The 20788-nt window shown below is 36.5% G+C and overlaps 1 protein-coding gene across 3 annotated transcripts in view; it reads right to left on the minus strand.

Moving 5' to 3' along the window:
- VPS13C (vacuolar protein sorting 13 homolog C) overlaps positions 1-20788 on the minus strand; it is a 97294-nt gene that overhangs the window by 15681 nt on the left and 60825 nt on the right. For all 3 annotated transcript variants that reach the window (XM_055715787.1, XM_055715788.1, XM_055715789.1), the window contains 24 exons: positions 20170-20259; positions 19595-19750; positions 18324-18585; positions 17327-17487; positions 16697-16818; positions 16161-16455; positions 14406-14795; positions 13284-13388; positions 12386-12550; positions 11899-12027; positions 11619-11752; positions 11084-11210; positions 9420-9655; positions 8941-9091; positions 7768-7908; positions 6633-6714; positions 6458-6527; positions 5500-5611; positions 4475-4588; positions 2808-2944; positions 2495-2576; positions 1942-2055; positions 1623-1698; positions 784-947 (listed from right to left, as the gene is read on the minus strand). In XM_055715787.1, the coding sequence (XP_055571762.1) occupies positions 784-947; positions 1623-1698; positions 1942-2055; positions 2495-2576; positions 2808-2944; positions 4475-4588; positions 5500-5611; positions 6458-6527; positions 6633-6714; positions 7768-7908; positions 8941-9091; positions 9420-9655; positions 11084-11210; positions 11619-11752; positions 11899-12027; positions 12386-12550; positions 13284-13388; positions 14406-14795; positions 16161-16455; positions 16697-16818; positions 17327-17487; positions 18324-18585; positions 19595-19750; positions 20170-20259 (3615 nt within the window). The remainder of the gene's footprint in view (positions 1-783; positions 948-1622; positions 1699-1941; positions 2056-2494; positions 2577-2807; positions 2945-4474; positions 4589-5499; positions 5612-6457; positions 6528-6632; positions 6715-7767; positions 7909-8940; positions 9092-9419; positions 9656-11083; positions 11211-11618; positions 11753-11898; positions 12028-12385; positions 12551-13283; positions 13389-14405; positions 14796-16160; positions 16456-16696; positions 16819-17326; positions 17488-18323; positions 18586-19594; positions 19751-20169; positions 20260-20788) is intronic.

Below are 20788 nucleotides of genomic sequence, written 5' to 3' on the forward strand. Positions count from 1 at the left end.
TGAGATAACTTCCAAATCTTCAGCAAACAGTATCAGAAACAACTCCAAAATGTTTATTATTTATAATTATCTTAGAAATATGTTGACTGCTTTTCTTCTGTATGGGAAGTGATGGAATTTACTAGAATACTTAAATTATATTCAAGTCATACAGATCTCTCTGTAATTGTTTACATGAGAGTTGTCTCATACTTAATGCTAACTAGAAACAGGCATGATCTTTCAGCAACCAGAAAAATACAGGGGTTGCACAGCTTCTGTTTCAAAAAAATCTCTCAAACTTACTGTGGTACTTTTATACACATTCTACTTGCTTTATGTTCATATTCTTTTAAGTCAAGAAAACCTAGCAGGTCTTACAAGACCTCAGTATATAGAACGTAATTTCTAGTAAGCAGCACATGCTTCAGAGCTCATAATTCACAGTCAGCTGACTGAAATGACAGAACTGACTGCAAGGAAAAATACAGGCCCAGCTGCTTTAATTAGATAACACATTTGTTCAACATGAGTAACTGTGTATTTATATAATTCACAGGGGAAATTGGTGTTACTTCCTACACTTTTCCCCTCTGAAACCATACCTTCAATTCCACAAGTTAGCCAAAATCACAACCTCAAACGCTAAAGCTGATACATTACACTGACTCTCCTATAAACTGACTGCCTGTTTGTCTCTTCTGTTTAGTTCATGAACTGATAAAGAAGAGTAACTTGCTTGCATGTAAGTTTCAAGCATGGATTAAAAGTTGGAACACCATGCCCTCAACTTCAAGTTCATACCCGTAACAAGCCTTTTCCTCCTTTGGCCAGGCTGTCACCAAAGTCTTTTGGCTGCCGACCCATTTCCTCTCTCCGTTTCTGCTGGAATTCTTTATCCATAGTAATAGCAGCCAAGCCTTTTCCAACAGAACCAGTAATCCTAGATACCACCCCCGCTGCACCACCTGATGGAACAGGGCAGAAAGCAGGAGTTACTGTTCTTTCACAATTTAACAGCAGACAAGACGTAAGAAGCCGCCAAGGTCATAGAAGTTTCCCTTCATATTCAGTTTAGATATTACGAATTTAACACAAAGTGACTACCACGTCACCCATGAGGAGACTCTAGATCTAGCCTGACATCCATAAATACTGCAAAAGGTAACTCTTAAATTGCCTCAATACATGTTACATAGCATATTGGATGGAATTGTATTTTCACTAATTCCTGTAACACATAGGCAAATAAAAATCTAAAGTAACTGTAACAGTATCTTCTATTCAAAACACTTCTCAAGCTTCTCCAGACATTTTAGGACCATCGGAATTATTTCCCATATTCATTCACAGCATGTTACAAATTCAGTTATACATGCAGTGTTTCTCAGTTTGGAAAATGGACATTTAAATGGTCTCAAGTCAGTTAGGTAGGAATAACCTGTATCATGAATACTGGCAACACTATCTGACAAACTTAAATACTTACTATTACTTTAAAAATTTAATACTTAATACTAATACTTTAAAAAATTACCATGTAGATACTTTAAAAATATAACTTTCCCTTGAAAATAAGAAAAAAAGAAAAAAGCAATCCATGAGTTAACGGTTTATTAAAACAGTAACAATATGATACATACCCACTGTGTGTCCAAGAAGACTTCTAACACCAATTACAAAGCCTTCAGCAAATTCTTCAGGTCCTTGAACAGCACCCTAAGAATGAAGCTTATTATGAATAGCAGAAAACCATACATTTATGCATCTCTTTCAAGAAAAACTAGTAATTCATTTACACTATGAAAGTAAGGCCATTTCAATTTATTATTTCTTTAAAGTTAAAAAAAATGACTGCTTTTTTAACTTTGCAGGGTGCAGAGTACAGTGACAACAGAACTACAACCCTACGAGTATAGTCAGTCTACTATTCATATGCAGTGAAGAATCAGAAAGTCATACCTGGAATGGCTCATAGAAGAAAGCTTCTACTCCCTCAGACAATCCTCTGATTAAGCCAAATGGATTTCCAAGAACATCTAATCCAAGTACCAGAACATACATCTGTTTCAGGAGCTAAACAATGAGGGAGGGGGAAAAAGCAAAAAAAAAAAAAAAACAAAACATTATGTTGTTACATAATGTTAGAACCCAGGCTGTTAAATTTTTTAATTTACTACCAAAGTAAAGTGTTAAGAGTATTCAACTATGTATGCCTACTAGAACGAAGAAAGCCTTAGGTAAGAGAGGCAGTATATGTATGGATAACAACTAGAATACTTTGGTTAATGAAGATTTAAATAAAAGGAAGTAGCCACTTTAAAATTCTTAACACACATTTTTCAGGGCACTTCTGTATTTACGTTTTCATAATATGCCACCAGATTCCTACTTCAGTACCATGAAATAAAAATTTATTAGCTTTTAGAGGTATTCACCTTTTCTTTCCTATTTTCTGAAATCTGTAATATATGCAAAATTTTACAAAGGCTTGACTAAAACTAGATAAGCTTACTTGTTCGCTATAATGTCTAACAACTCTCTTCATCAGTTGGTCTCTCTTGTAGAACTGATATTTAATTTCAAAGAAAGCAAGTCTGAAAGACAAGTAATCACACATTAGTTATAGATATCCTTCCTGCTTCTGAATAGTTCCTTCAGATAATCCTGAAGCCTTATTCTCTTAAAAAAGAGCCCAAACCCCATCTTCCCTTTCCCCAAAGGCTGTATATATTTATAAAGTCAGTCAGCAAAGTATACCATGGACCCAATTATTAAATGTATAGTAGCTTTATTAAAATATTTTTAGAAGATCTTTATTAGCTTACTTGAAAATAAGATCATCCACATCTGTTAGAGTGGCTCCAATACTTTTCAACAGCAAATTCAGAGAATGGATGGCTATCATTTCTTCTCTCCTATCTGATGCTTCTCCACCAGAAGCCAGAGATAGACTCAAATGCAACTATCAAAGCAGAATTAATAAAACAAGACAAATCAAGACAAAAAAAAAAAAAAACCCAAGACACTAGACAGGTTGTGTGGTGCGCATGTAAACAAAGCAGTGGTGAAAGAGTGGTAAAGTGTACTTTTACTCATTTTGAGGAAATGAACAATTTCAATGAACATGCTTGAACTCACAAAGATATTACTATTAAAAATACAAGGTCCTGGAAGTTGCCCTGGAAGTTTAACTTTTTTTATGTTTACATCTATAAATTCCTGTAAACAATGACAGAAACATGTTAAATAGGTGGAGCTTAATTCCCAGTAAAAGTTAAATCTTATATTCTGATTTACTTAACTAGTTTGTGTGTATTTTTGCAACTACTCACTCTTTGGGGAAATGCATAAACTTCAGAGAAGTGCCTTTAACACTAAAATGGGATTGTTTAGTGTTCCTAAGACAGTTATTTTAACAGAATTCCACACACTTTTACGGGTGGAGAGGACAACAGAAAATTACTTTCCTTTCCTCTTGTTCACCACCATAACCAATTGTGCTCCCTTCTACTCGCTTAAAAGAGGGCATAGCAGTTAACTTGCATGATTTGAGTTTTTAATGATTCCCAGTTTTCTCCACCCATGCCTCGCCACCACCACCACCCCAAAAGGCCATTTTCAGTCTTCCACTATCCAGTGGTTTATAATATTGAGATGAGACACCGAATTAAGGTAAAAAAACACAGGAGAGAAAAAGCAGCCCCCTCCCGTACATCACAGGCAGCCCATCTAGACACTTCAAATAAAGATGCAAAAGAGACTTAAAATTATAACTGTTTCTTTAACAACTTTAACCAGACAAGGTAAGGAATGATTAAAAAAAATCACAATAATGTCTTGTTCCTCTAGTGTTTTCCCTGGTTTCACATTTTTCAAAGTTTATAAGCCAAATCACATCAGAAAAAAAAATAATCTGAGAATCTAAGTGTACCTTAAGAGGTAGTGAAGAAGTTGGAAAAAGCGACAGAATTTAATGATCTGTATCAGAATTTACGTCTGCCTTTTATATGTTCAGTGAAAAGGAAAATAATTATTTTTCCTCTAAACTCTTTTTCAATCTGATATCCTTAGGGGATTCTGTTGATTCAGAGTAACATACAATTACTGATGATCCTTCTTCCCTTGCTCCGAAAAAATCTATACTGGTTGAAGAGAGACATGAAGACAAGCGCACGGAAGTGTGTTTTAATGTATGATAAATTGCAATACTTGGATACCTTCAGGCCAGCATTCTCTCTAGCCCTTCTCATTATTATACCCATTGACTCTACCCACTTAGCAATGGTTAAGGGTCTGTTTCTACTCATGGGCAACTATGAAAGTTTTTCAACAAACCATTAAGTTCTAGAGAATATTTAAAAAATCCCTATTAGGAAGACAGCATGAAGACCTCAATTCCTCAGAAGGTTGATCTGAGGATGTATTTACTATATGGAATTAATAAGCCAGTTGATATCATGATACCTTAACCACAAGTATCTCTTTAACATACCTTAATTGGAGAAATATGGAAATGCTCAAAGAAGCTGAGCATTGACAGGTCTGTTAGGGAAGACTCCATTAGCTCAGTGTTAAGTGCATCCACATCTTGTTGAATTAATTTAGACTGGTTTCATTAAGAAAAAAAAGAGTAAAGAGAACAGAAGTTAATCTCATCACCATATATGTAATACAATTAATATTATATATAAAGATGAGTAAAAAAATCTATGCATATGAACAGCAGAAATAATAATCAGTCAAATGTAATAAAACAGTTAACTAGTTAATCAGTCAACACCTCCAAAACTGGAAACAGACTAATTACTTTTTGTATACCAGACTATAACTGTACTAATACATTTTTCAATCCAGGGGAAAACAAAATAATAACCACCCTAAAAAAAACCCCAAATCCACACAATTTCTGGGTGACTCTTCTATTTCATGCTGTATCACTTGATATTCCCTTAAATTCCTCAATCACTTAAGGTATCGCTTCAGAACTACTAATAAAATAACTTCCTGAGCTGCTTTGTGGTTTTGTATTTCCTCACAAAATTAGAATTTTTATACAGTAGATAAAATTTCTAAGAAAAGGAACTTATAAAAATGACTCTCCTAAGCACACTAGAACCAAATACTATCCATCTATATACGACTTCGAGCCATGAAAATCTGTTGTTCTCTCTAAAAACAAAAAGCACTATAGACTAACAAGTCCACTCCATGAACTCTAATGTTATTTCATCTACCACCCTTAAGCCTTAGTAGCCACTGTTAAAACAACTGTGCCATCAATTAATGAAACATGAAAAGAGCAGAAGACAGTTACACATACCCAAGTATCACTTACTCAAACTTGTCAATTAGTAATGCTCACCACCAATGCTTAACAGAAAATTATCTAATCTTGTCCCTTTATTCACTGCCGTCAAATGCAATATTCACTCATTTAAATTGAAATTTTCAAAAAACAGCAACACTGTTACCATAAAGGCCCTGTTCTGGTAAAAATCAGTTTATTTCATACATTACCCTTTGTTTTTCAGCTTCTGGGTCTGTAGAGGGAGTGAAAAATTCACTAAGTGCTCCTAAAAATCCCTGATCAATTTTCAGTGCCATTTCCTGGATAAGAACCATGAAGTATCTAAAATGGGAAAACAAGTGTGTACCTGTAAAAGTTTAACTTGGTAATCACATGCTTACCCTGTTTGAAGTTTTACCTAATTGAAATTTTGTTATGTAATGTTGCATATTAAGACACAATCTACAATATCAACCGCCTACTTACAGTTAGAAGGTCATAGCAGCCTCACAAAGTTATACATTACTGCAGTTTATTCGTATTTTAACACTTTCCAACTATACCTAAAAATACTAACTATCACCAAATACTACTTATATTCATACATTATGATTCCATGCGCTCCATGGATAACATACCTAAACAACATATTTCCACCTCTTATCCAGCTGCCTCTCTCTGAAAGTCATATTACTGAATATTTATTTTATTAAAATTCATTGTCCTCAAATATTATACACACACTGGTTGGGTACAGATACTTGCATTAGAAGCCATCAGTGTAACATTCTTGTCTCATTTTAGTACAAAACCCCAAGACACAGCCATATAAACTAAAACCCATACATTTCACAATGTAACCCACTGTACTGGGCCACACTACAGACTGTATGAGCTGTCTGTTAGAGCACCAATAAACTCAGCACCGTACAGCAAACAGGCAGACACGCAACTCCGATATTGTAGTACAAGAGGGAGATAATTCTGATTACTAAAGAATCTGCATATCAGTCCCTTCACATGGTCAGTCCTTATTTTCTAAAAGTAAGTTTCTTTTAGAATGATGTTTAAAAACTCAGTCCAAAGTCAAAAGTAGTTTGGACAGGAGAACATGAACTTTAAAACAAGGTTCACTTCTAAAATACATAAAATCTCTAAAGTTATATCACAATACACTGTTAAACTCACTTGAACTGCAGTACTTTGCTATATTCGTTGAATCTAGTGATGATGCTGATGTCAATGAAGGGTTTTGGTTCTAAATAGAAAAAAATAATTAAGTATACGGAAAAAAAAACCCAAATTGCCAAGTTACTACTTCCAAGGCTGAATAAATCTGATATTACTAAAGGTTTTCTCTTACCTGAATCCAAAGCAATTGACTTGGGAGGGGCTACAGGATGAAATACAACAGGAAACATCGATCCTGGTAATTGATTATCAACCTAAAAAAATATTGTATAATTACAGTAATATTTTAATGACATGATAATCCAAGACCACTTTCATTTGAGAAAGCTTGAGAAACTTGTTTATAGAGTGCATTCAAAAAGAACATCATTTTTATTTGGGGGGAAGGAGAAAAGAGGATTACTCTGATGTTTGGAGTGTTATCCATTTAAGTATAGAAGCCAAGATGGCTGGAAATGTTGCACGAGGAATGCTTACAGAGATTCACAAAGGTTCACTCGGAGGGCTACAGCTGATAGCATACATTGAGTGTAGCAGTGAAAACGACCTTCAGGCAAAATCAAAAACAAAACGCAGAAGATAAAAGTAACCAGCTGATGATTAAAAGCATCAGAGTCCTCAATGAATGCCCTCCCCTGGGGGACTCTAAAGCACAGCAATTGGAGATGAAGATGACAACAATGATGACTATTTCTCACCACTGTTTTCCTCTACTACTAAACACTTCTCACTAGTACCTGCTGAAGTCTCTACTGGTTAATTTAGCAACGTTATTAAAACTGACTGGAGAATACTAACCAGGTGCAAGTGTTGCACACAAATTCGCTGTTAAGCTTATACGCAGATATATTACTGCATACTATTTCTGAGTATTTATATGTCAATTATCTACTTTCCATTAGACAGGTAGCCTTTGTACTAAAGATCTCTGAACCTCTAGACACAGCCTCTAGAGTCATGTGTTACATGACTATACACAAATTATGGTAAATAAATTTTGAAAAATGTTGAGGTTTTTGTTTAATACACCAAAACATCTCTCTCTAGAAAGCAACTTTGCATCATAACACCCTGCCTTACATTACCCCACAATTTTACAGGATTTTTTCTTTACCACTTGCAAAATCCTGGGATGGTAGTTCTGCAGCACTTCTCAATAAATGAAGCATTCTTAGCACTTCTGCTACTCTGACATAGTGAGCAGAGCACCACATATGTAAGATTTGGAGGTACTTCTTCACATAAATGAATAAAATAAAAGCCTTAAAGTGCCTGTTTTGTTTATGGAACATGATGAAAGATGGTACCTGCAGCCAATACAGTTGAGCCCGTAAGCTTCTTTGGTGAGGCGACTGTTTGAATTCAACCTGAATTCCTGACAGGAAGTTGCGCCGGATGCTGCATCTGACTGGGAGACGCATTTCCATTGGAACCCTACTAAAATTCACCTGGAAATTTAAGCAAGCAGAGTTAACACACGATTTAATTTGAGAAATAATAAAATGTTATGTTACTAATAAACAGACTAGCAATCAAATCCTGCATTTTTCCTTATTTTGTGATCACATGGCTACTGAATTACTTGACCCATTCAATTACTCAATCCACACAACCCACTATCTGCATGGAATGTAATGAGAACCACAAGTTAGTCTGATAAGCACATTACATTGCAATTTTAGTTGCCCCAAGTGTGAATCTCTGTTTCATCTTAGTGAATATTTCTTCATGAGTTATATATTACAACGGCATAATTAAAGATCTTTACATGCAGCTGACTACTTTCCCCGATGCTTTTATCCGGATCCTGAAACATTTAAGTTATGAGGAAAAAAACGAAAAAACCTCTCCTTTAAGTCAACTTACAGATAGGACCTTTTGTTACCACACACTTCAAATGCACTACTGCAATGTACAATACCTAAGTATTAATAGAGCTGAGGATATATATGTTTTTCAAATTAAAGGATGATATAAAAAACAAGCCTGATTATGGTACTATAAATGCCTGTATTGTGCTTAGCCATTTCAACATGCTAAATTTATACGTGGATTACAGGCATGTATAATCAATGTCAGAAAAAGCTCAGGTAAGTGAATTAATTTCAAGTCTTTGAACACTATAGGCTCCTTTCTCATATCAAGTCATGGAAACTGCAGCTTACCAAGAAGCTAAACCCAAGATTTCTGCGACTAAGTTACATCAATGAGAATATAGGTTCATAACTAACATGCAGATACCAAGCAATCTTTTCTACCACACAAAAGCAAAATTCTTTGAGATTCTTACTTCATAATACCAGTCTGGAAAAGACCTCAATACAAAAATGTTCTACTGTATAATATGTGAAACTATTGCAAAAAAAGCTTGCTTTTTGTTGTGCTTCTCTTAACACAGCACCTAACCTTATTTTTACAGACTTCTGTTTTGCCTGTTCCACATTCTGCAATCATTTAAACACTGAAACCTCAAAGCATACCTCAGTATTGCTGTCTAGTTTATGCCAACCTTGAGCTTGGAAAGCACTCTTACAAAGATACTGCTGATAGGCTTGTTCCAACAGGTTTATTTGCTTTTGATTAAATGGTTTCCACTTCTGCCTTGGTTTCAGTTCCCAAACGACACCAGAACTGCAAGACAAATAACAAGTTAAGAATTTAAAAGTACTTACACCTTTCTTACGTATGCAAACCATGTAAAAATATATTATCCTAATTTTTCAGTCTCAAAAAAACCTATTGTGTACTTTTGCTTAACAGAAGCTAAGAAAGCAGGCACTTAAATCCTATTTATTCAAACTGCACAATAGGAATAAGGTAGAACTTAATTTTAAAATGTTTAATTTACATTAATTTCATTTGAAAGATATTCCCTTCAACTCAACTGTTTAGGTGAAATTACAATATGCTGTCAAATTTCAATTATTTCAATGTATACTTAGGCTTTCATGTGCAGTACCTAGTAACTCCTATATAAGAGATTTCTTGTTTATTTTCATTGTTAACGAGAGAAAGTCCAAGACTGTGGATTGACAAGTTTATTTCTTGATCAGGTTGCTCCAGCTCCTCTGCTTGTCGTGCTTTAGAAACTAATGCAACATCATCAGTGAAAAGTAGCACTCGTTGGCGTCCATCCAGGAAAGACACCCAGTGTATCTGAGTATTTGCATTGTAAGGGAACTGGCCACATTCATCCTGTATTGGGGGGGAGGGGAGAAAAAACAAAGTATTAATATACTCTATATACTACAGGAATAAATCCATGCTCTTGCTCTATGGTTATAAGCAAGCAAGTTTACTGGCACACATACAAACTGGAACTCAGTATTCTTCTTTGGTCAGTTTACTGCATCATACTGACTTGGTGGTATCTTGTATCCCAACACTTGAAATATGCTGGGGGTGGGGATTTCATATTTTTCTTCCTTTTTAGAAGTAGCCATTCCAGCAATATTTGTGGATGAGAATAATATTGGAATTTATGAAACAAAGGCCTTCACAGCAAAAGAAAATACTTAGAAAGGTAGGTGACAGGGGAAGAAGGCATTAATCATGTACCACAGATCAGTAAAACCAGACAATGATGAAGATCTCTGCTCTCCAAATGCTGATACTCCTTATTTGTTAATTTGTGAGGCAAAACTGAGACAGTTAAAAGCCTCTTCTCAAAAGCCCCAAATAATCATGATTGAGTTTTCAAACTAAAATAATTTGTAAACATATAAAATTTGACCCAAGAAAAGTGCTTATACAGGAAAGCACACTAATTAGTTAACTGTCAGAATTCAGCTGTGAGAAACTAAATCCATTCCCAGTGTAACTGAAACACTTGCTTTCTTGTCCCTACTTTTAGCTAGTAATATTTTCCGTTTTCATATCTCAAGTCTGTGCGTAGTCAACAGAAAAACCTAGCCACCTCTGAAGAATTCAGAGTTTAGTAAAAGGTTCAAGAGGGCTGCTATTTAGAAACAGACACACATTTAGCCTGCACTCCAGTTAGGTGAGGAAAGTCTTCCCCCATCAACGCTTGCTCCCCTATTCTTTAACAAAATACTTGCCCAGCCTTATCCTAAATTTACCTCTGCTTCTCATTACAGTTTCCCTCTTTCTCCAACTCATTTCCCACCTTGGCCATTGTTATTTTGCTCCAGCTTCACACATTTTTCTGTTTTAATACTGCATGAGTTACAAACACCGGAATAGTTCAGTGAGCAACTCAGAATTTTCAGCTCCATGCAAGCATTTCCCATAGGAAGCGAGAGTCACAACAGTTAAAGATTTTCTACATCTTTAGGAGATACTTTAGCTGCAAGCAGCACTTCTGTAAAATTGGCAATTTATTCATCCTCTGTACTGTTTAGATACATCCACAGCTCATACACTTTAACTTTCTTCTTTCATATCCAAGAAAACCATGGATAAAATACAGGTTGGAGTTTGTGTGCAGTCCTCCAAATACATTGATCTAAGCATCTGAAGTCTTGCTACTGAAGAGTACATTCAGAAGTCTCTTACAGGACAAGACAAATGCAAATTTACTGAAGAAGCTTTCTCCCAGATAATTTGTATCTTGTTACAGTCCTAGATAGGTTCAGCATTTACTTGTCCCCTTCTGAAACTTACCTTAAGTAGGTCATGTTCACCAAAGTTCTGGGAGTAGCCCCAAGTCAATTTTCTTGTTTTAGTTGGATCTGTCCATGCAAACAGGCATACTTCCTTTGGTTTCAACTCCATTTCCTCTTGCAATCCACTGCAGGTTAAAAGAAAAAAAAGAGTAAAACGACAGCATTCACTTGGTTAAGAGCAACGACTGAAGTGGTGCCAGCAGCTCAGGGTGCTACACGCTCCACCCCTCCAGCCTCCTGGGGTGAAGCACGAAGGGCCCTAGGCTACCCACTCCAAACAAGTCCAACGGTAGCGAGGCTCTTAGAGAACTAAGATCTATACTCCCACTTCTTTCTCTCCACTTTCTCAAACTATGAATACTGCTTAAAAGTATACAAAATACCTCATTAAAATAATATGATTAAGAAAAGGGGTTTATTCTATTTTTCAAGGTAGCATAATGGTAAAAGAGAACTACATCCTTCACAAAGGATACACCCCACCCCCCCACCCCCCGTTAAATACCTGATGGTGAATTGTTTCTTTTAAATACCTCTGTTTATATCTGAGGGAGTCCCACGAGGTATGGTTAACAATAAGAGCTGGAGCAGCTCCTTCATGGTAATCAGAGAAGCTTATGACAGTAGAATGCTCAGAAACATTCACATCTACCAGTAAGCCCCCATTCTGGAGAGAAAGTTAGACAGAAAATTCAATATTTGTTCTATGCATAAATTCAAGTTAGAACAGACAAAATAATTATTTTTAAGCTTTCTTAAGTTCATTAGCATAAGGCTTAAATGGAGTATTAAGAACAGACCACACAGTCTCACCAATTCTTCCAGTCTAAGCAGGGTACCGTTATCCTGGGCTTTAAAGAGGAATGGTTTAGATAAGCTTTCATAGCCAACTACTCTTACACAAAGTTCACCTGATGAGCTTTCAGGCCAAAATGGAAGACACTGTAAAACAAGAAGTATGTGTGACTTTAACAGTTCATATATGTGCAATATACTAAGCCAGCAGTAAAACAGTCTCGTGTGACTAAAACTATTCCAGATGCCTTAGTTCTTACTCCAGCATGTGGTGATGAACATCTCATCTACATGTAGTAAACTATCTAAACTGAAGGACTTTGTTAATTTACCAACATATACAACCTGTGCTGTTCAAGTTGCCCTGAGATGTGAAGTATCCATGCGATGTCATTAGAAGTGACAGAGCTTCTATAAAATAATTGCTTTGTCCTTAAGTGACAGCTGGAGACCTGTTGTTTGTTTGTCTACAATAACATCCAAAGGAAAAAACCTGAAACATTACCTCTGAAGCAGAGATATAATTCCATTTGTTAGTTGGAAAAGAGCCATTAGGACCAATTTCTCCAACTTCTAGTTCCAGGGAGGATTTGTTTGCTATTGTGTAGAACGGAGTGAAGGTAACTATCCTGGTAAGGTTAAAACTGCTCATTTTGATGCTAACTCCAACCTGTTGAACAAAGACAATTTGATCAAACAATCAAGAACAAGCTTAAAAGTCAGGATGGAAAAACAGAAAAGCCAGTATTACTGTAATTACTAAAGCTAGCACAAACACTCCTGTTATGAATACCTGTAATAAAAGAACCAAACAGCATGCAGCGACATCAGCGAACTATGCAATGCAATTAATGCAATGGTAAAGCAACAGTTTTAGCTGTAGCGTTTGTGGGGAAAATCCAACAGAAATCCCTCTACAGGAAACCCAGAAGGCCTAAAATGATATCATCATCAGAGATCAGTCAAAGAGTACACAGAAACAAAACTCCCCAGATATCTGCATATTGTTATTATGTGCAATCTCCATTCTGCTTAGTTGTGGAAATGTAGTCTTAGACAAGGCTGCTGTATGAAGATCTAAACACTTGCAAACAACCATGAATTTTGAGTGTGAACTCCTACCTCCATTATGTAAGTTCACCACTGTATTTTCAAACAGCCCCGTACTACACGTTTGTTACAATAAATCATGTGTTTTGAATTACACTGAAACTTCTGTTGGTGAAACTACTTGTCACCAAGTGGAGACCTGAACAGCTGGGGTGTAAATGTTATTATCCTAGTTGTTAAATACTTCCACTATTTAAAAGCAGTGTAAGTAGTGAAACAAAGGCCTTAAGAAGAAATAAGTCAAGCCAAAAGAACCCCAAGAGAGCTCCACGAAACACAGAAAACTATCTTACCAGATAGTCCATGTTATTAGCTGAACACCTGACACATCCGTAGCTTCCTACAGTATCAAGGGAAAAGCTACTGGACCAAGTGCTAGTTGAGATACATAACTGGATCTACACACAAAGAAGAACAACATGGAAAGTATTTCAATAAATTAATTTCAATTCTATAGTTCATGCATTACGGGCTGCAATTATATCACATGTAGCTGTATAAAGACAACTAAGTGCTTTTAAATCCCTCTATAATTCAAGATAAGCATAAGCATATAGTACCACTATTCATTTTCTGATTAGTCTGCACCTGATTTCTGGGTAAAATGTTACAGTAAAAGCTAGCAAAATACAGGAGTCCTCATTTACTCTCATGTTTGTGACAGCACTCATAGATGGGAAATAAAGCTACAATTTTGTGGTGCTTCACAAACTTGAAGGGGGCAGGGGGAAATAATGAAAAGATGACCTTGTCAAAACTGTTCCTTCAACCATTTCTTAAACTATTGTTGGGTGGAAAGATGATATTTAAAAGGAAGGAAGGGCCACTTGACAAAATTCCTCTATTACAGTACTCTTCATTTGATTGTGTAAATATCACATCAAAACAAAATAAATACATTTGACATAGGACAGAATATTTACATAGTGCATTTTATATGTCAAGGTACCTAGCTGACTAAACCACAAGCCTATGATTCCTCTTTATTCAGTGGAAAACACCTCCACGGGAAGATTGAGAGCAGCCTTCCTTTTGACTATAAAGGGAGTCCACACTCTAAATTTACATAACTGCGTTAAATTCCTCTCCCCAAGGAAAGAGTTTTCCAGTAGGGTATCCTCTGAGTTTTCAGGACCTAACCACTCTATACCATCAGCCAGCTTCGGGCCAGGAGGAAAATTAGCCAATGGGATGCAGTGCAAGACTTAGACACAAAATCTATTGCAACTTTCTCCATCTGCCTTCCTTTCTTAGTCCAAAAAGTATAACAAGAAAGCAACAGCCAAATGACAGCCTATAGATTTAAGTACTACAGAAAAATTCCTTAGACAACAATCTGTGAGTGTGTGTGTGTTCCTCCTCAGAGCAGTATTTTGAAATACCACCACCACAACCACTGCCTACAATAAGCATACCTTATTTTTACTAAAAATATTCTTTTTTTTAAAGGAGAACAAAACAATATCTCTGTAGTCTGCTGGATGCTTCACGTGTATGTCTTCGGCTCGATACTGGAGAATACGGGAAGTCTTGTTGATTATCCAGTAAGGACTGAACACAGACAAGATCATACGGCTTCCAATTCGCCTAGTATGTACGTAAATATCCACTGTCATCACTGTTGCAGAATGGGATGTGAAACACAAAGAAAAAAATTCAGGCATCCCATCACAAATTCTGAGATGTCCATTCCAGTCTTTGCCTTGGTATTTTACCAACACAAGCTCCATTATTTCTCCATGGATTCTTGAATGAAAAACATCTGCAGCAATCCCTTCAGGCAATTCACGGGCTTCTGCTGTCCCCTGTAGCAAAATCAAAGGAGGCAAATTTAAGTTTTTAAAATATAAAATTTAAGTATTCAAAAACCAGCATTTTGTTCTTCTGTTGCAGGATGCATGTTGCAGGTATCTCAGTACCACACACCCCAGTCTCCAATCACTTTCATTTGAGCCTGATCCTATGAGTAATTTGAGATGAATTGCACTTTTCTTGCAGGGCAATAAAGGCTGCTTAATTCTGGATTTCAGGAAGGCAAACTAGCTCCAACGCATCCCGTCTCTGTTTCCTCCCTCCCCCGTGACTTCAAAATGGCAATGAGTTCTTATTCACATACTTAACACACCAGGTGCAACACTGAACCGGACTGTGCTGCAGACGTACAGCCAGGACTTTTCACATTAAAGAACACCCAAGGCAGAAAGCTGGCTGCTGCGCCATACTGTCTGGCAGCACAGCTTTCCTAAGGCCCTAACATCCCACAATAGTAGCTTTCCTAATTTTTACTGAGAAACAGTACATTTTTACTGTATTGCACAGCAGCCGGGCTTGATTAGTTGAGGGACGTGAAGACAATAAGCACACATCCATCTATAGGTACAGTGACTTCAGAAACAGATTTCAGTTACTAGTTTCTAGCTCCTCAGTCAAGGAATGGCACTCTGATCTACATTCTGTCACCAAGTACTGAAGTACAGTGAAGGCAAGGAAAACTGGAAATAGTGCCATTAGGTTGTTGGACAGGAGTGAAAGACAGATCTAAATGAATGTCACACAGCCAGTTATAAGAGTAGGACAAAATGGAACAAAGAGGATGATAGCTCTAAATCCTCACAACTTTTCTATTTACTAAAGTCACACAGCTTTCATGAAGAAATACTAGATACTGAAAATAATAAAAGAGAAAAAAAGTCTGCATAGCATCCCGCAAGGAAATCTTCCATTTTTTGTATGGGAAGCCTCACAATAGTCCTCAGTGAAGAACCAGTGTCAGAATGGAGAAGCTATGTTTTTTACATAGAAGAAAAGCTCCAGAAATTTCAGATGCTTTTCCTTACACCTCTCTTTGTGAAACAAAAGATACCTTGCAAAACACAAAGAGGATCTCAGAAGAATGAAAAAGAGAAAGACCAATCCAGTGCAGGATTCACATTTAAGGAGCAAGGCAGAACTGCCCAGACACACCCAAACTGAAAAAAAAGAAAAAAAAAAAAAAAAAAAAAAAAATATCCCTAAACCTCCCTGAATCAACCCACCAGCTGGCTCACTCATTTACAACAGAAAATACAAAACCTAACATTCATTACCTTCCATACTACTTCTAAGTAAATATAGTGTTACTTAAAATCAAGTAAAGGATTTGCAAACAAAACCACAGTAAAATAACTTACCTCAAGTAAGTACCTCAAGGAGTATGGTAACAGATTCCTCAAAGTCAATGTAGGGTAAAAGTGAATGATGTAGGCAGGATCCCACTCCTCTTCATAAGTTGAAATAAAATTTAGTTCATCAGGTACAGCTGTTGAGCTGATTATCAGAGGCAAGAAGTTTGTCTCAGTGGCTGGACACTGCAACAAGCACTTCACTTCATTGCTCCTATGTAGCTCTTCCCTCCAGGCAATGTAAGTCGTGGACTCTTTAAACTGACCCTCCAACACACCCGTTGGTCGAACATACAGATGACACCTATGGGAAGATGACAAGTAATGGTACACAATAGCTTTGCATTGACAGCTAACTTCATCCATTTTCAATTGCCACCACCCTGAAGGGCTTTTGCAACACACTAATTGCCCAATAAAGGTAGCATTCTGGGGTTTTTGCACAGTCAGGAGGGGTTCCAAGGGCAAATTTAAGCTTCCACACTAATGCTGTATTTGTGCGTCAGTCTGACAGAGACCAGCCCTACAGAGAAGAAGTAGTGTACCTGTATGAGTGTAAAGGAACATGAAATTCCTCTTCTGGCTTGGATATGCCAATTGGCTCCAGGAACTTGGAGTCTCTAGCCAGTTTATATATCATAAATGGGATTGAGAAATGGTTCTTTATCTAGGATCAAAATGCATAGTTTCCATTACATTTCTATGGTACAAATTTCTAAGGAGAAAGTATGAAAGTATGAATAGCAACAAGAAAAAACAACGCTAGCAGATTTAATTAAATTATGGAAAACAGACTTCTATGCACCTTAGAAATACAATTCTAAAGGAGAACAATATGCAAACATATGAGAAAACTATGCTACTGTTAAGTAACATGAATTGAAAAACATGCTTATAATTTTAAGTCACATAAAAAGTGTATGTGCCAACTTCAACTCCGAGGCTAGTATAAAGCCAAAAATAAATAAAAAAATTGAGGTTTTACTTTTAATCAGGAAGATACACACATACAGAATATAGATAAAAATTCATGTAACAGTAAAATACTCACTAATTTGCCTTTAAGTAACTTGGAAAAGTATGATCTCAAAAAATGCATTAAGGAAGGAAAGCTAAGGCAGTCAGAGAAGAGCACTGCTTTCAGGCTTTTGGTTTCTTTGGTTGTTTTTTTTTACCTGCAGAGGAGATCGTAAAGTAACAACCTTATTTCCTTCTGTAGCATCTATCTGTACAATAATCGAGTCTGAATGATTAGCGAGAAGGCTTCTTACGTTGTACAGTCGTCGACCTGGTTTGGCTATGGGAATGTTTACCACTTCTTTATATCCTTGAAGTTCTGATCCATAAAAACATACAAAAGTCTTAATTAGACAAAACAAATGACATTACCATTTTCTAGTTGACCAATACTTTAGCTTCTCTAAATTCAGCAACAATCAGGATCAAAGCACTCTCTGGCAAAAGCATCTTGAAATGGTGTTTGAGCACCACAGAAGGAAAGATTTAAGGTCAGAATACTCTTGGAGACGATAATTTTAGATTAAGATTTATACATAGCATGATAAATACACCACAGAGTAAACAAAGGTATCTGGCTGGGTAAGACAACAAAATGCAACACAGAACATGGTCTTTGTATCACGGACAAGTATCTTCATATGGGATGGGAGGGAAGGGAAAAAAACCCAGAAGATCATGTATTAGTAGTTCTATCCTACTCTCCTAGGAGTATTTTCTAGCAAATAAAAACTCTCAGTAAGACCTTAACTGTTGTCAAGTAACTGGGTAAGTATAGAAAGCTAAATGGTAGTAGGGATGTCAGAAATGAAGATCTTAACAGGAGCTGGAACCCACAGGCCTATGTTCCAGGGGTCTGTAAGATGATATATCAATGACCCCACTAAAATGTCTTCCATTCCTTCCAAAGGGGGGAAGAACAAAAATTTTGTATTTTTCCCTCTGAAAAACTGGAGAGATGTAATTTTACTTCTTTTTAGAAGTCCAGTAGCTTCTTTAGTTTTGTTTGGGGTTTTAAATTGCCATCAGTATACAACAGTAGTTTGAACACAACATACTTCACCTGAGTTTTGATCACATTTAACCATGTTGACTCTCCCCTCCCATCTTCCCATTCTCGACATCTCATAACACAGTGCTCCCTTAGCACAATACCTAAATTTACAGAGAAGACTGAGCTTTCTTGTCGGCACAACGCAGACAACTTCCCTCGTTGGGGTGTTTCAAAAACAGAGTATTCCAGTTCCATGTTCTGACCACTTTCTACGTCATTCTTGTTTTCTTTTTCTGAACCAACGATCCGAAAACTGGAGCTAGGAAGCACTTTGAGAGGAACACCGAGGGCATTTTTAACAATGAAAGGTGCTGTCTCTTTAAAGGAATAGTCAAACGTGGATGCGGTCCCTTCTGAAAATGCCTGTAATTAACAATATATATAATATGTCATACATAAATAGCCACAGTAACATAAAGGCTTCAAAAGACAGTTCCTAGTAACTACCATTTTAAAGAAAAAAAGCAATGCCTATGCTTTGTATAGCAGTATCTCAGGGAAGTAAAGGTTACTTCTAGAAAACTTCATTATTATTCTGTGATTTGCAGCAAATGTTGATGATATAACAAGCATTCATGCTTCTCATAGGGATTTTTTACAGTTGTTGAGTTGTAAGAAAAATAAGATCTGAGACACAGAAGCCCCAAGCACATTCACCATGTACACATATTCAACCACAACTTATGCTTACAAACATTTGTTTGATTACACAAAAGCCATGGTAACTGACTGCCAAAATAGACTTACAGGATAAGCAGGTACTAACTCAGAGAACTCTTGCTTATTCAGCGTTAATAAATAGTCACATTCTGTAACAAGTTTGATTTAGTAACCCCAAATTTATCCCCCCCCCCCCAAAAAAATAAGGCAAAGGGAAGTGCCTAGGACATTCTATAAGCACACATACTACCACAACAAAAACAGAGAAAGAAGTATTTTCAACACACTGGACTTTCTACTTTTACACTTTGAAGGCCAATCTTAAAACACACACTTTTCTTAGTATTCTGTTAAGGAAAAAAGATGAAAGGGAAACAAATTTCTCTTAATATTTCAGAAAAAGGATTGTAGGAAACAGCTGTGTTTATTGGAGGGTTTTAGTTTTAATCTCATTCAGCTGCTTGTAGGACTGTTCCTTAAGTCCTGCAAAAGCATATTTGTTCTTCTAACACAGAAATTGCTTTTTTCAAACACTAGCACCACCTTTTTGTTAACCCTAAAGGACTAAAACTCCTCAGTCCTGCTAGATAACATCTGTCAGGGCTGCAGAACAGTCATTGGCTTGTGACTGGCAGCACAGCAATTTCTTTTAAAAGTATCAGAACTTCCTACAGAAAAACATGATTCAGCACCTTCTGCCTGTTAGGACTACCTTGGCTAAATTACTGAAAACAGCAAGACAACATTTGGATATTGTTATATTCATCGTATCCTTTGAAGAGATGTTAACTGCAGTTTGCGGCTCAGGAAGAACAATGAAATCGTCCCCAGGCATCAAACTTCTCTCTTGGACAGGGTTAGTCTTCATCTAAAACACAAATTTCATTAGGCCATTATGAACATACACGTTACTTTCTCCCATGTTAAAACAGAAAAAAACCTTGACCTACACTTAACAATTTCACCAAGCAAAGGAAAACCTACTTTCCGTTGTAAAACTTGGACACCCCCACACAAACACAGGATTTTTATACCAACACTGAAGGCAAGCAAGTTATTTTCTTTCCTCTCTGTATGTGTGGTTACACAATACATTTTGTCCATGCACTGGAGAATTAACATTATTCAGAAATGCCTTAAGATGTCTGAAGACTGATTTTCTATGTGAAATTGCACAGCTTCCTCAAAGCAACAGCATTCAGAAGATCAACCTTCTGTCACAGAAAACTTTTAAGAAATAGTTGGCTACTCAAACTGTTTCACATGGGTTCAAGTGTGTTTACATACTTCCAGCTTTAAACTCCATTGCTTCTTTCCTCCTTCAATTCGTTCAATAAGTGGCTCCCACACTGCATAGGTTTCATTGTAATAATGAACCTAAAGAACCAAAATTAAATAAGGCATCTAAAAATAAAAGACTGAGTTCCTTCCAATAGCATTTAGTATGAAAAACATTAACAAGAAAACATTGAACTTCATTTCACATTTTGGAGGTCTACCTTTCAATGGCTTCAAAAATTAATACACAAGTGTAATATGTCATACACTTTCTGAAAGTGACTTAAGTTTTGAAGAACTGACAACCTGCCTTGCTTTTAGAACAACCAGACAGCCTGGTAACTCCATGCCTTTTTAACATCTTCATTTAATACAATTAAGACTCCACCCTCTCTTAAGACTGTTTGAGACTATGATTTTGAGATCAGGAACTTCAACGCCCAGAGTACATGACTGTACTATGAAATAAAAATTCAGTCTGAGCAAACCTTAGCCTGGATCTGGTCCACTGGAACAATTAATCTCATAACCTACACCAAGTTTTTACTTTCCTTCAGCCACTGCAAATTTGAATAGAAGTTGGGGTCCAAACTGTTTTGCACACTCCCTTTCAGCTATCTTCCTCATC

Source organism: Falco cherrug, chromosome 7 (assembly GCF_023634085.1).
Source record: "Falco cherrug isolate bFalChe1 chromosome 7, bFalChe1.pri, whole genome shotgun sequence".
In the NCBI taxonomy this organism is placed as follows: Eukaryota; Metazoa; Chordata; class Aves; order Falconiformes; family Falconidae; genus Falco; species Falco cherrug.